Genomic DNA, 15,021 nt, shown 5'->3' with positions numbered 1-15,021 from the left:
TATCCTTATGTTATGACAATTTGACGAATTATTTGACATTAAAAATAAAGATTTCTGAAAAGAGGTTATACCTAAATCAAATTTATTAAAACTCTGAACGCATTTCGTGAAAATTGATTGATTACAGTAATTGTTACACAAACAGTTGAGCACATATAATTCCTCATAATTCACATCGAAAATATTAAAGTTAGGATTAATAAATCGCAAAACACTGCATCTTTGCTTTACAGCGCTTAAATTTGTAAAAATAAATATATTCATAACAAAACATTCTTTCAGATATGAGAAAAACAAGACAACAGATCGACAGAAACAAGAAGAGACAGCTCACTAATGGTTCAGCGATCTCCCCAACTGTAAAAAAAAATGCTAACATTAGCAACACTTTTAAAAGTTCATTGGTTAAGACATGTTTTAGAATTAACTAGCATATTTCGCATAAAATGTTAGTAAGTGAAATGCATTATAATGTATCTATCATATAACATGTTTCTAGTGCAGAAAATTATAAATTTATAAAAATACATAAGGTCCTCCAGACATTTTCAAGAGATTAGCCAACTGCACAGGTCATATATATTATAGTGCACGAGTGTGTATTCCCTAGCTCTCATAATCCGATGGGACGGCAATCCGACACGACCGGAAAGAGTTCAGGCGCAGGACCAACAACTTTACGTGCTTTCCGAGGCACGGGAGTGCATACACTTTCAAATTCCAGCCCCGGGCTGATACTAAAAAAATTCTGACAGAAAAACCCACATAACTTTTTTATTGGCCTGACCTCCGGGTCAGCGCCCTTATATCCAGGCACTAGACCAACGAGGCAGTCGATAAAGATACATAGGTAATATATAAATTACATTTAAGATTATATGTTAATTTTAAAACATCTTAAAACGGATATATCTAGTAATTTCAAACTTCTTCTTTTGTTGTTATTTGTTAGATATATTTATTTCCCATAACAAATTATAATTTTATTATATGACAATATTTACAATTTACGGTTAGTAGGGAAACTATAATTAAGAAATCGACATCATTATATAATATATTATATCATAATATAATATGAACTCGAAGTACTTAAACTATAAATATAATTTTAGATTTTCTAAATAGCTCATCTGAGCAATTCATAATTTTTATATAATATATATATAAGATTATTATTATATAAATTCCAAATGAAAGTATTTTCACCGCCGAAGTAGACATGAAATATTAACACAAATTAAGCTATTGAAAACTCAGTTGTGATTGCCTGGGTTGGAACCCAGCACGGGAAACTGCGCTAAGCCTTGCCGTCTGGAAATAAAATATATCCAAATAGCGTTTCAAATTACGAATTCTTCATCTATGTTTTATTTACAAATGCTAAAGCCATTGTTTTTTTAATTACCGTGTTTTGCCGTCGCAATACTCGCAATACTGTGTCACGATTAAATCTCAAAACAAATCGGTTTACATTAAAAATTATAAACATTTCACACGTTATTTTTACAGAACTTCCTGTGTTATAACCTTTACATAAGTATAAGTTGTATCGGGGTCCAATTATACTTTCAATTTTTCACTCGCAATCGAATCGAGGCGTAATTTATGTCGTTTATCCATTTTCCTATTATTTAATTTAATCATCCACTAATGATATAAAAGTTTACAATTCAGATTTTGATATTAAAGCATATGGTAACATCTTATCAGTTTGATAACGATCCGATTAAGTATATAATAGACAAAGTTTTATTGGAATCGGAATCGGAAACGTATCGTAATCGTTATAAATTAGTAGAATTAACCCTATAATAAAATAAACTAGTCACGTCTTATTTCCCACTAAATTTCAACGAAACAAAAATTAAAAAGTAAGGAAACATTTGTTGCATCTATGAAAATAATTCAATTAAAACTAAACCTCAACAGCTTTACAGGCACAAGAGACATAACATCTTAGTTTCCAAGGTTGGTGGCGCAATATGTATGATTTTTTTTGATGGTGACTACTTATTATAAAAAAAAATTAAGTAATATTATTTTATTACAAAATTAGCTGTGATGTAAATAGGCTTATTTCGCTAATTGATCCTGGTTAAGGCAATACATGTAGAATAGGCGCCGTAGTAATAGTCAAGTAAATTTTAGAATAAAATAAAATATTAAACTAGGGAAATAGGAAGCTACATCTTTACGTTATAAAACAGTCACTTAAATAACTGAAACTATGTACAGACATTTTTATAATATACAAAAGAAAGAACAAAATACACATTACAACTATTTTAACTGAGCAAAAATGTTTTTGTGCCTACAAAATTTATTATAATTTTGGAAGTACTTAAAAAATCCATAAAAAATGCAAGTTTAAATTCGGTTTTGTCTAAAACCTGCATTTTTGCCTTAAATGCTAATAAAGTACATCATAATCTATACAGGAACAACATCTTTCATATTCACAGATAGGATTTACTTTACACTACAAAAGCGAGTGCTACAAACGATAAAATTAATCCTTAAAGACATGGCAACTATGATTATGACGTGCGTAAGTTGACCAATCAGAAGGCTCGATTACAGCACGCCTCCGACTCATGTGCTTCAGGCTTGCGGTCCATGCGCGGTGCATGCCGTTCACAGACTTGTCAATTGTGATAAAATGAGATGTGATCTCTCTAAGACAAGCAAATACGCCGCTAAATCCTTTGGCCGCGCCTCCAGCGAAAACATTTACACAGTTGCTCCATAAATATTTTATAGATTGTTATATTGATATTGACCATTATAAATGATTATAATTATTTACATACACGACATGAGAGAATATGAGTCGATAGCCTGTCAGATATCAACCATGGACATGGAACGTAAAATAATGTTTCCTTCACCGCAAATCACGATAGGAGCGATTTATCTGTGGTTAAAGTGCATGTGTCTACTAGTCAAATAATGATCGATATTCTGATTTCGTTTTTGCTTAATCTCATACTTTTTTTATTATATATTTTTATTTAATGATTACAGAATTATTTACATTAAAGCCTTTTTCACAAATAAAATTTAAAGAAAAAGAGTTTTCGATAATAGACCACTAACACGCCGTTTCACTGTGAACATGAGATGCCTTCACTAAAATTCAATTTATTAAAATCACCATAATTCGTTTACCCTGATCTGAATTAGCGAAAGAACACAGTATGTGATTTGTACATTCATCTCATCACCTCTAGTCAAAACTTTATTTAGGTACTACCTTCTCCCATAGATGATATCTCACATATTTGATGTAGTTTTTCAATCTTCCTCCTGCGTTATGCATATAGCCATAATCCATGCCTAAAATTTTTGTTAATGTAGAAAATAAATTACGAGTTTAAACAACTTAATGGCATAATGATATATCGTTGAGAATTTTTGTACTTGCAACTTATTGCAGTTTTTAGAAACTTAGCAACAAGTACAAAAAAATTATTACTTTATTGATAACCTAAGGTAATTGCAAAAATCGCGCATTACCCTTGTGTGGAAACTCAGCTTAAGATTATTGAATTTAAAATATGACAGTCAAGAGTACTTGCGTCAAATGATGTGATAGCGCGAAGATGATATTTGCGAAAAGATAATAACATTTATCTGATTATAAGAAAATCAATATTCAAGCATTGAATTACTAAATACTTTAATATAGAGTTTGTTAAACATGATATTCGGAAAAGTTTCAGCTGTATTTCATCTGCCTAATATCTCTTCGGCCGTGTAAGTTCGCTGCCTCTTGGACTTTACTAATAAAGCCCTGAGCAAACCTCTCTCACAGTTACTAATTTGTGAAGCACAACGTCTCGTCCCGCCCTTATTTATTAGGCCACAGAAGGCATGCATTACGATTTGATTAGACAGCTCAGGAGCAGGAAATAATTACAATAACAGAAGATAATTTGCTTATTTATTTCTATTACTAATTTATATTAGTTTAAAACAAAATAAGCGAAGAGGACATGCTATTCATTCTTCTAAGTCTCTTCGATAACGGTTACAGAAAAAAAAGGTTTTAATGCAACTTCAAATAAGCCCAATTTACATTTATCCACGCGTTAACCATAAAGCGTCTCATAAGCTACATTATTAAATGAATATGCGTGAGTAGTTCAATTTTATTCGGTAACAGTAATTCCATCATTCTCAATCGAAACAGAATCATTACAGTAGGAGACAAACGCTATAAAGAACTGCTTGACAATAAAGATTGCTATTATAAAAAACAAAAAACGATTTTCGTGACAATTGATTTGACCTGCAATCCTTATCACGCATCATCGTTAGTTTGTATTCACTCCTTACTGCGGGCATTAGGTAAACATAGATAGATTTCTACTAATTGTATAATGTAATATCCATTTCATTGACTTGTATGATGTTTCCTAATTTCTATTATTAAGATTGAAATGCCTATGTCTATGTCTAACCTTAAATATAAACGGTTAATAAGAACTAAATAATAACTTTAATAACCTTATCGATAGGTACCTACATAATGTATTTGTATATTTATTTATCTTGATGTATACTTTTCAAGGACCGGCTTCACGCTCAAGTATCACTTTGTGTCATATATAAACACAGTCAGTCTGCACAGATTTTTTTCATAAACAATATGCAAGCACTAAGGCGTGAATTACATCTATCAACATATATATGCTTTTAGTTGGATGGTGTAGGTTTTAGGCATGGTAAGTAAAAGGCTGCGATGAGTGGCTATGGCATGCTTTAATTAATACAATTTAATTAGTTATAAAAATTGTATTTTTTTTGTATGAAGATGCGTTCATACAAAAATACGTTTATATTTTCAACGCGTATAAAATGTAAAGTAACAAGAGGGGTAAAGAATAAAGTTGCTAAATGATGCTAACGTCTTTGCTTGTCTATCTATAGCCTATTTCAAACAAAGAAGGGGTAAAGATAAACGAAACCTTAGATTTATGTATTCCATGCGATTTGCTAAAAGCTATAGTTTATAGCTTGCACTACAAACAATTATTGATAAATATATTTTATATAATTACACATGTCCAAATATATCTTCGCCAACGTTCAAAACGCCATTTTTTCATTAATTCATAATATATATCGTAGATTATACAAGATCTCGCCCAATGATATTTCGTCAATTTAATACCAAAGCTATTTATTTGTCTTTACTTCTCTTATGGTTGAAATATTTTATACGCGTTGAAAACATAAAAATGCGAAAACTGAATCCAAACTGAAATGAGAATTGATGTGAACGCATCATACAAAAAAAAACTATTTTCATTAGATAAAATACGAATCGATGTTGATTGTTTGAATTCAGGCCAAATCACGTGAAAACGCTAACGCCATCTATAATATGCCTCACAAATTTACAGCGATCAAAATAAAAATGATACATATCCAAATCCAAATAACGTCCTGTTTTAAAAATGATTACAAAAGATTTAATAAGAAAATAACTTTTCGTTTAAGAAAGTAAGAAAAACTAAGTCTCGAAATAAGAATAAAAAGTTATTACATATTTCAACTGTTTTGTACAACATTTAATTCTCACGTAATTGGAATAAAATTACCACAACATGTTGCATAACAATGTGCAATCACACTATTATTGTTAAAGAAAACGTGTTTAATCATCTCGAATTGTCAATTAGATAGACCGGTCATAACGAATGAAAATATACCGATTGTTAATATTCGAAGTGAAAAATTATGGGCATTTCTGTAAAAACTAGGAAAAATTATATTGGGTATTCATAATATAATTTAGTGTCCCCCAGTCCAGTAAAGATTAGATTTCGTTTAACGTTTGTCCTTTTAAAACTTTTGACTTTATGACTGTGGACAATGGACATGCTCATTTGTTTTGTCATAAATAAGATAGTGAAAATACAAACAACTTGGCCAAAGTAGGGCAAACCCATCAATGGTTTAAATTAATAATACTAATTTTATTGTTATCACCAAATGCTGTTAGGATAAGACGTTTTGGAACAGAGCACCATCGATCAATGACTTCATCATCGCGGGACTTAGTGGTTAGTTGTATTTTAATTGTTATCGATAGCAAATATGCAAATCATACACTGAAAAACTCGCCAGCTCCCTACCAATTGAAGCCTTTGCTACGTTCAAGTTATATATTTATGGCGAATTAAATTTTTATTACCTAATGCATTTATAAATTCCAGTTGCACTTTTATAGATAGTTGTTCGTCGTCAACCAATAAAAAAATAGTTAATTTTTTTTAATACAATACTTTGTTTTTAATATATATTTTCTTTATAAATTATCACGTTTTTATAATATGTACCATAAATATGACATTATAAACTTAATTTAATATTTTATTACGTAAATTAAATTATTATGCTAAATATCGTTTATTTTTGATTTTCCTTATGGTACGCTAATAAAAGTTAGTCATATATAATATTTTTATTCAACAGAGACTTATGTTTAACTAGTTCAACAATTATGATAGTGTTTTTTACCATTAAATTCACTTTTATTTTATTATATAATCTGAAATCGAATATGTTAATGCTTATTCAGTTTATACTTATTCACAAAAAAAAACATTTTTTTGTGAATAATTCGACACTATTTTTAATTTTTGACTGTAAAACATAACTTTCTAGCTTTTATAACAATAAATATAAAATATAAAGTCTACTCTATGCTACCAATTTCTTTAACCAATCAGATTTAATGTCAAATTCTTAAACGTCTCACGATTGGTTAAAGTGTGAAAATCTATTCGCTTAAAAACAATATGGCGTGGCAAAAAGTCAATTTCGTTTGACAGTGACAGCACAGTTTGTGAGTGGAGGTCTTGTGAGTGGTGTCGATGTTGTTTCGATCTCTGCTATTATTTCATTGGCCGCCATTTTGCATTGCTTTAACGTTTTGCGTCGCTACATATTTTTATAACTAATAAAACTTAAATAGAAATAAACTGTGATAATTAGTTAGCTAAGTGTAGTTTAGTGTTACGTATAGACTCTTTATAAGTGTAATTTTTAGTTAAACAATGGGTAGGAAAAAGAAGAAGGCATCGAAACCATGGTGCTGGTATCCTTTTTTTTCTTCATGAATGCAATTACAACATTATTATCCGTTAGACCTTCGGAAAATCTAATTGACCCAATTATGGTTATATATATATATATATGCACTTTTTTTGTTTTTTTTTTTTGATTATTTTCTTAGCACAGTAATCAGGTATTGTAATAGGGAATTCGACGATGAGAAGATTCTGATTCAGCATCAAAAGGCAAAGCATTTTAAATGTCACATATGTCACAAGAAATTGTACACGGGACCCGGACTGTCAATACACTGCATGCAGGTATGTCCGCCCTATATTCTTGGCATACGCCCCGCCCGCCCACGCCTTCACTCTGCAGTATTTTTTAACCCGTCTGCTTATAGGTTGAGATATTTTGGCACGTCTCACGCGCCATATTGTGCTCTTTCAATAGAACAACGTAAATATCCAACACTATTTTTTTACCATAACGTTTGTAATTTTAAATGTTATAAACGTTACTGTTTCAGGTTCACAAAGAAGCCATAGATAAAGTTCCAAATTCATTACCAAATAGGTCAAATATAGAAGTAGAAATATATGGAATGGAAGGTATACCGCCTGAAGATGTGAAGGAGCATGAGAAACAAAAGACAGGTATAAAAACATTTTTATGGGCTTTGGCTGTTTTTGGATCATAAAGTATGTACAAATCATGTTTTTTTTTCTTGAATTACTTATGCTTGGGACACTGTAGCCATAGATGTAAATTGATGTGTAGCATTAGTGTTCCAAAAAGGTAGGTTGTTGAAAGTGAATTCCTGTGCATATTTTACCCAAAGTCAATCCTTTAGGTGGGGGGAAAGGTTCTGACAGTGAAGATGATGAACCTGCAGCAAAGAAAAAAGCAACTCCTGCACTGGTAAGAGTTAATAATACATTCACTATTATCAACAACACAGAGTAATAAGTTAATTGGATTACAGGCTAAAGTGAAACCAGTAAGTAGCTGCATTGAGTTTATATTAATATTTATATTTACAACTCTATTTTGTAAGGACTACCAATGAAATTTCATTGTATGCATTTCTTCAGAACAGTATTGAAATAGATTATTTATCCACTATATTTTAGTTTATTTAGTTAAAGCAACGACAAGTTTGGTGTTTATGGAATATCTATGTGTTCCGATGACTGTAAGTTCAATTTAAATTTTAGTAAATAAGATATGCTGATGATACTTATATTATAATATTAAGCCTTTGTACAACAGTTTTAATTGTATAATTTTTTTTATAGAGTAAAACTGAAAAGAGTTTTTATTCAAAAAAGTTTTTAAGGTTAACAGCTTTTATGCATTTCAGCCCATCTTTTTATCATATTTGACAAAATATATAATAAAATAAATAAAATTATCTTTCTTTAAAAACAGAATGAAATAGCTCCATACCTCACCTTATTTAAGTTTTATTTATTTTAGCATTTATATTTAATGTTTATTATGTTACAACAGCTGGGTCCCGGGCCATCATCAGTGACACAAGGAATACTGCCTACCCCCATGGGCCATGTTCCACCTGGAATGTATCACCCGCACATGCAAATGAATATGATGCCACACTTTATGCAGGCACCTAGGTAAGCTATACAACAAACAATATTATTATAGTTTTTCAATTCTCAAGTAAAATGTGTTTTTAACTTTAAAATCTAATACTTAATTCTCAAGGACTTTATAGTTAGATAAATATCTCAAGAGATATCTCTAAGTAATATTTCAATAATGAAATCTGTTAAAGTATATTAGATATAATGTAATTATTTCCAAACCAATTTATTCAATTAGGCAATAATTTTAAGGTTAGTTTCTTTCACAGAATGATGATGCCTGGAATGAGACCTCTATTCCCTGCCGTGAGTGTTCCAGTTTCGACACCTAGCAAACCTACGTTCCCTGCATACAGGTAAATTAATTTTATTATTTATAGAAAGAATATATCCAAAAAATACAATATTGTTTATGGTTGTTATTGATTTTAACACAATTTATTCTTTTTTCAGTAATGCAACAATAAGTGCACCTCCAACTACATCATCGGCGTCAGGGTCAGACCCTAAAGAGAATGGTGAAGTTAAACCACCGGCTGCAAACTCTTGTCCTCTAGTCACAGCCACTGGTGCAGGATCGAAGATCATTCATCCCCCCGAGGACGTTTCCTTAGAAGAAATAAGAGCGCGAAATATTAAATACCGCCCTAAACCTAAACCAGATATGCAAATGACACAAACAGCACCTACTATGATCACACCCAGTACAAGTCAGGCTGAGGTATGTATACATTATTAAATTTAATTTCCTATTAAAAATACTCAGTTCATTCGTAAATACATTCATAAATTCAATATTATATCAATTTATCAATATAATAATATTCTTATAAAAGCTGCATATAATTTTATGATGCTTTTAAGTATGTAACTACATTTTTAATGTTAATGTTGCTACGTATTTTGAATTATTATTTTGGAGCGGTTTAATTAAATTCTAAATATTTTCAGATTAGAAAGTAGACATGATTTAGTTTGTCTTCAGTTAAATAGCTTTTATGAGAATTTATGATTAAATGAACACATATATATATATATATTTTTAACTGGTATCAAAACAAATATAACTAAATTATCTTAAACTTTAACACATATAGCGGAGATAAAAATTATTAAAATATATTCTATATATATATATATATATATATATATTGATGAGCCGGTTGTGGTTAGTGGATGCTTGCCTTTCACACCGAAGGTTGTGGGTTCGATTCCCACCCAGGACAGATATTTGTGTGCATGAACATGTCTGTTTGTCCTGAGTGTGGGTGCAATTATCTATATAAGTATGTATTCACAAAAGAAAAATAGTATATGTAGTACAAGCATAATTTAGGATCAGATGGCCGTATGAAAAATGTCACAGGATATTGTTTATAACAGAAATCTGTTTTTTTTATCATTGACTACACTAGCTGCATTTACTGTTACTTAGCACTGCTTTAGTATTTACTTGAGAGGCAAATATTATTTATTATTAATATTAAATATAACAAACTGGCTATAAAACATATTTGCAATATAATTGCTTATTTACACTTTATTTTTTAACTGTGATTGTGATTAAATACCTATTTCATAAAAGCTTGCGAACTAAGAGGTATACTTTAATAAATGTAAATAATTAATTATAGCAAAGGATTTCTTATATTTCTTTAATAATAATATTTGATGAGGATAAAAAGTCATTATTAAAACAAGCATTTATCTTTTATTTGTTTTAGTATTATTTGTCTAGCGACTATTATTACTTATTAAAATTACCTGTTAAAGTATACACACAGATTAAAAATCTACTTTTTTTTTAAATAACTACCAGTTTGTTGAGGTTCAATTGAAAAAATTACAAGTAATTTAAAACCTTCAATTAAACACAGTCAATAGTTACACACATCCTTTTTTTTAACGCTGGAGAAACTCATTACGCATTTACCCCACGGGAATATGGGGGGGTATTTGGGACTTGCCGATGTCCAAGGCGCCGTGTACGCCCCGAACATCGGAATACCCACAAAAAAACTAGCGGTACCCATTCCGTCTTAACGAGGAGCGCCACGGGATCGCTTTCGCATGCTACCGTGAAGTTACACACATCCTGTTGAATCAAAAATTATTCTAATAATTTTGAACTATTTTTTCAATCAGTTTTTATAATGAAATACCAGTAAGCCCTAGTACTTAAATACAACAGGAGTTAAAAATTTCCATTTCTTTTATGTATAATTTTAATTCTTTGTAATAATTAAAGGCCCACGTTGTACTAAATGGTGTGTGAAACTTATGTAGATTGCTGTGTTTATTTAAAATTGTTTACTATACATTTATGCAGTGAGAAGTTTGTATTTGTAATAGTTGTAAATATACGACGATATAACGAGCCGGTTGGCGTGGTTGATAGATACTTGCCTTTCGCGCCGCAGGTCGTGGATTTGATTCCCACCCAGGACAGATATTTGTGTGCATGAACATGTCTGTTTGTCCTGAGTCTGAGTGTAATTATCTATATAAGTATGTATTTACAAAAGAAAAGTAGTATGTGTAGTATATCAGTTGTCTGGTTTCCATAGTACAAGCTATGCTTAGTTTGGGATCAGATGGCCGTGTGTGAATAATGTCCCGGGATATTATTATTATATGTTTCCAAAAATTACTTAATAGAGTAAAAAACTATCTTTACGAGTAAATCTTTGTCTTTTTTTTTAAAAAATTGTCAATTTATATGTGTAATGTGTATGTGTGTCTGTCACGTTCATAACAAAGCAATTTCTGTAAACGCCTTCAATTTAATTCAATGAGCTGCAAATAAAATGTCGGATTATTTTAAATTTCGATGGTGTCGGATGTGTGCCCAGCCGGCCCCGTAGTCAGTAGCGAATGACAGTGAGCACCGCGCAGGTGGCGGCGCACATGTCGGCGGCCGTGGCGGCGGCGCGCCAGCAGCAGGCGGCGGCGCTGCGGCGGCCCATGATGCAGCCCGTGGTGCTGCAGCAGCCCGTGCGCGTGGGCGTGCCCGTGTCCGTGCCGCCCGTCATGGGCATGCTGCCCGTCATGCCGCAGTTCAACCTCATGCGTCCGCTGCAGCCCGGTCAGTACACTCTACACTACCGTTGAGTCGCCGTCGCCGGGCCGTCGCCGGGCCGCCCTCGGGCCGCCCTCCTCGCTACTCGTTACTCGTCCTGACGCGGGTGCCGCCCTAGCTATACGATACTTTTGATGAGAATCGATTTTGAATAAATTGATCGATCTATGATGACATCGTTATTACTAGTTCCTGTTTTTCTAAGTGTATTTTTATTCTGCACAATTTTGTTTTTTTTTTTATACTTTGTTTAGTTTATACTTTTTTATTTCGCATGATATTATTGGTTTTATAATTGTGTAGATAATATTATTTACAAATAATGATCGTCGAATCTAAAATCAGGACGACGTCGAAATCAGGACGACTAGCGATCACGCGTTCGACGTCGGGTACATTACGGTAACAGTTCCATGCGTGACCCAATGTAAGCTAAGTTACAGATTCCATGCATATTAAATAAAGTTAATTGTTTATTATTATATGTTAGTATTTAATCGATTCCAATTGAAATATTAAGATATATTCCATTATACATTATGTCAAAATCGAACTATTATAAAATTGTACCTATCATTGATTGTTATCCTCTCGAGTGACTGTTATGAAACTAATGTATGTAAAAGCTTATAATAAAGTCTGCCTGATTGGTACATTCCAATAAATGTCAAGAGCCAGCAACATGTTTTAATTACTGGAACTGTACGTTGGCGGGCGAGCCGGTCCGTAATTGTCCCCGTGCGCAGGCATGCTGCTGCCGGGCGGCGTGATGCCGGTGGGGGTGTTCCCGGGCGTGGTGGTGCCGCGCTACCGGTAGCTGCAGGTAAGAGGCGGCGGCCCCCTGCGCTGCAGGCGACGCGGTCACAACGTGCGTTGTTGGACGCCGCCGCCGACTGACTTTCCGTTCCGACGTGTGTGTGGCGTAGCGTGGTGACGACGTGTCCGTGTATATTGATTGCCTTGAAGTTTTTTTTTTCTTAAGCGTTTCCACGTGAAGTCGTGACGTTTGCCTATTCTTGTAGAATTTTGACCGTTTTACTCAATAAATGCTCTCGATTTGAATGTGCGCTTTTTATTTGTTAGCCGATCGGCTAATTATGTCTACGTAATCTGCACCTTAGCGACCTAGCGCTTGCCGGTCCGCCGCCGGCCACAGCCCGCGAGCTCGCATGTCGCCGACGACGGACTCGTTTATTTAGAGAATGACTTTTTACTTTGGCATATACTTTTAACTTTTATATACTTATTACGAATTAGTATGTAACCTTGTTTTATTTTTATATTTAATTAAAATTCATAATACTTTAATAGTGTCGTATATTTAATTGTTGTAATAAAAAGTCTCGTTTGTATACATAACACATCTATATTACACATCTAACCGCTAGACTGTTTGAAGAAATATCGATACCAAAACCCTAGAGTAACAGGATTATTATTAAAAATCTAAATAACTAGTATCACCCTCCGACCGTCGTCCGCTGAATAAACATCCCAGTAAAAATCACAACAGATAATTTCATAAGTAAACAAATGTTGCTATTACAACTAATTCATCAACAAATCATTAAAATCTAAATACAACATCCATGGCAACTTGTCCCAACCAACGCTATTTTTAAACATTTGTAAACATACTCGAATGAATCTATATTAACTAAGCCGTTTTACCAAATTTATACACTATTTGGTCTGAGAAATATTAATCCAATGTTTTTAATACGCCTACAGTATTTATAAAACTACAAAATTTGAGCGTTTCCATGATCACATCACAACACAATACAATACATTATCCACAAAACGATTAACATTTACTAGCCCTATATAATATTGCCTGTAAAAACGTGGCTACATTTTAACTAAAGCTAACCAATTTTTTTCGATATGTAACTGTTCGTTTGTTTGCGAAGTGAATAAAAAAAAAAAAATCACAACCCTTCTAAGTATGAACATTCTATCAGCATGTTCATTGGGCATCAATAATATTGTAATACGAAAGGACTAGCAATGATTAAATATATTTTTAAGAATACTTTAGATAATACATTTTTTTTTTATCTAATCTAAAGAACCAGATTGGATTTATGGCACCATAGTCGAAGAAAACTGTAGGTTAACAATGAAGTTTGAACGGTAAGTAGTATTTTTTTTTCGTTTAACACAGTAAATGTATAAAATTTTCTACCACCATAAGAACATACTCTTAGCTCACCATAGACAACATTATATTTTGTAAATGGACATTGTAAGTCTCAGAATAACACGATTCCTTCTAAATTCCCCTAATTCCTTTACATTCGATATTATTGTTTGACTATGGTGAGCTTAACATCAACTTTATTAGGATTGTTCCTGTAACTAGAAACTTGTTTTCTCAAAATACCTAGATTATACTAACTAGGAACCTACATTATTGTACATTTAGTAAAAATTTTAATTGAAAATTGGATACAAAGATCGAAACGGTTAAACGTAATAAGGCATTTTACGTTTTTTCAATATCCGGCGAAGACGAAATATTCCTGAATACTTCGAAAGACGGCGACGTAGACCGCATCAAATCTGGACACGGCGTGTTAGTTCTCGTCATGCTCTCGAAGCGTTCTCTCATCGCGGCAACGTGACCGGCCATCACACTCTCTCTGTCGTCCCTTTCCCTGTCTGAGTCCTCGCCTTGAACTCTATCCGGCAGATCCGTATCGGAGAGCAACGACACCTCAGAAGAGGCGGTATAATACATTTCGCTGATCGGCTCGGTCGGCGCGGGTTCAGAATCGAAAACTGCCAGCTCCGGGTCGAAAACTATCGCTCTGTCCTGCACGGGGGGTTCCGGATCGGAAGTCGTCTGCTCAGGGTTCAAAGTCGGGCGCGCGGGTAGCGCGGATTCCGAATCGAAAGCTGCCGGCTCCGGGTCGAAAGTCAACGATTGCGTACCGAAAGTCTCGAGCTCGACCTTCGTGGGTTCCGGATCGAAAGCCACGCGCACGGACCGGTCCTCGGGCGCAGGCTCACCCCAGCTCTCGGTCGGCTCGGCCTGACCCTCGGCGGAGTCGTCGTCGGGCTCGTCGTACGACGTCTTCATGGTGTCGCAGAGCTTGTTGATGGCGTCGACGACGTCGCGCAGGTCGCTGACGTCGGCGGCCGGCATGCAGTCCTCCTCGATGGGCAGCACGGGCAGCGCGCGCGTGGCCAGCGCGCCGGCGGGCCGCAGCAGCGCGTGCGCCACGGACAGCAGCGCGTGCGCCGGGTGCGCCAGCGGCGCCA

The 15,021-nt window shown here is 33.9% G+C and overlaps 3 protein-coding genes across 7 annotated transcripts in view; 2 read left to right on the top strand and 1 right to left on the bottom strand.

The window, feature by feature from the left end:
- LOC126773860 (uncharacterized) overlaps window positions 1-15,020 on the bottom strand; it is a 381,320-nt gene extending 366,300 nt beyond the window's left edge. For 2 of the 3 annotated variants that reach the window (XR_007669775.1, XR_007669774.1), the window contains exon 1: window positions 13,362-15,020. Coding sequence is in view for 1 of the 3 variants with exons in the window: in XM_050495080.1 (XP_050351037.1) it covers window positions 14,243-14,905 (663 nt within the window). In the remaining 2 variants the exon portion in view is untranslated. Of the gene's footprint in view, window positions 1-13,054 lie in introns of those variants that run through there. The other variant, XM_050495080.1, reaches the window with a different exon arrangement.
- Window positions 1-15,021, top strand: part of LOC126773785 (protein kinase C, brain isozyme) — a 519,888-nt gene that overhangs the window by 347,004 nt on the left and 157,863 nt on the right. The gene's annotated exons all lie outside the window — the stretch shown is intronic.
- On the top strand, window positions 6,849-12,816 carry LOC126773837 (BUB3-interacting and GLEBS motif-containing protein ZNF207). Of its 3 annotated transcripts, none has more exons than XM_050495043.1 (9): window positions 6,849-7,111; window positions 7,262-7,388; window positions 7,598-7,724; window positions 7,922-7,989; window positions 8,581-8,705; window positions 8,945-9,031; window positions 9,129-9,396; window positions 11,571-11,760; window positions 12,501-12,816. In XM_050495043.1, exons 1-9 carry the CDS (start codon window positions 7,071-7,073, stop codon window positions 12,569-12,571), a joined length of 1,104 nt encoding a protein of 367 aa, XP_050351000.1. In that variant the 5' UTR covers window positions 6,849-7,070; the 3' UTR covers window positions 12,572-12,816. The 3 variants fall into 3 exon arrangements, with proteins under 3 accessions (XP_050351000.1, XP_050350999.1, XP_050351001.1); XM_050495042.1 differs by having other exon boundaries at window positions 8,933-9,031; XM_050495044.1 differs by lacking the exon at window positions 12,501-12,816 and having other exon boundaries at window positions 8,933-9,031; window positions 11,571-11,925.

The sequence above is a fragment of the Nymphalis io genome, chromosome 15, assembly GCF_905147045.1.
Source record: "Nymphalis io chromosome 15, ilAglIoxx1.1, whole genome shotgun sequence".
Lineage (NCBI taxonomy): Eukaryota > Metazoa > Arthropoda > Insecta > Lepidoptera > Nymphalidae > Nymphalis > Nymphalis io.
This window is presented reverse-complemented; position numbering and strand designations above follow the sequence as displayed.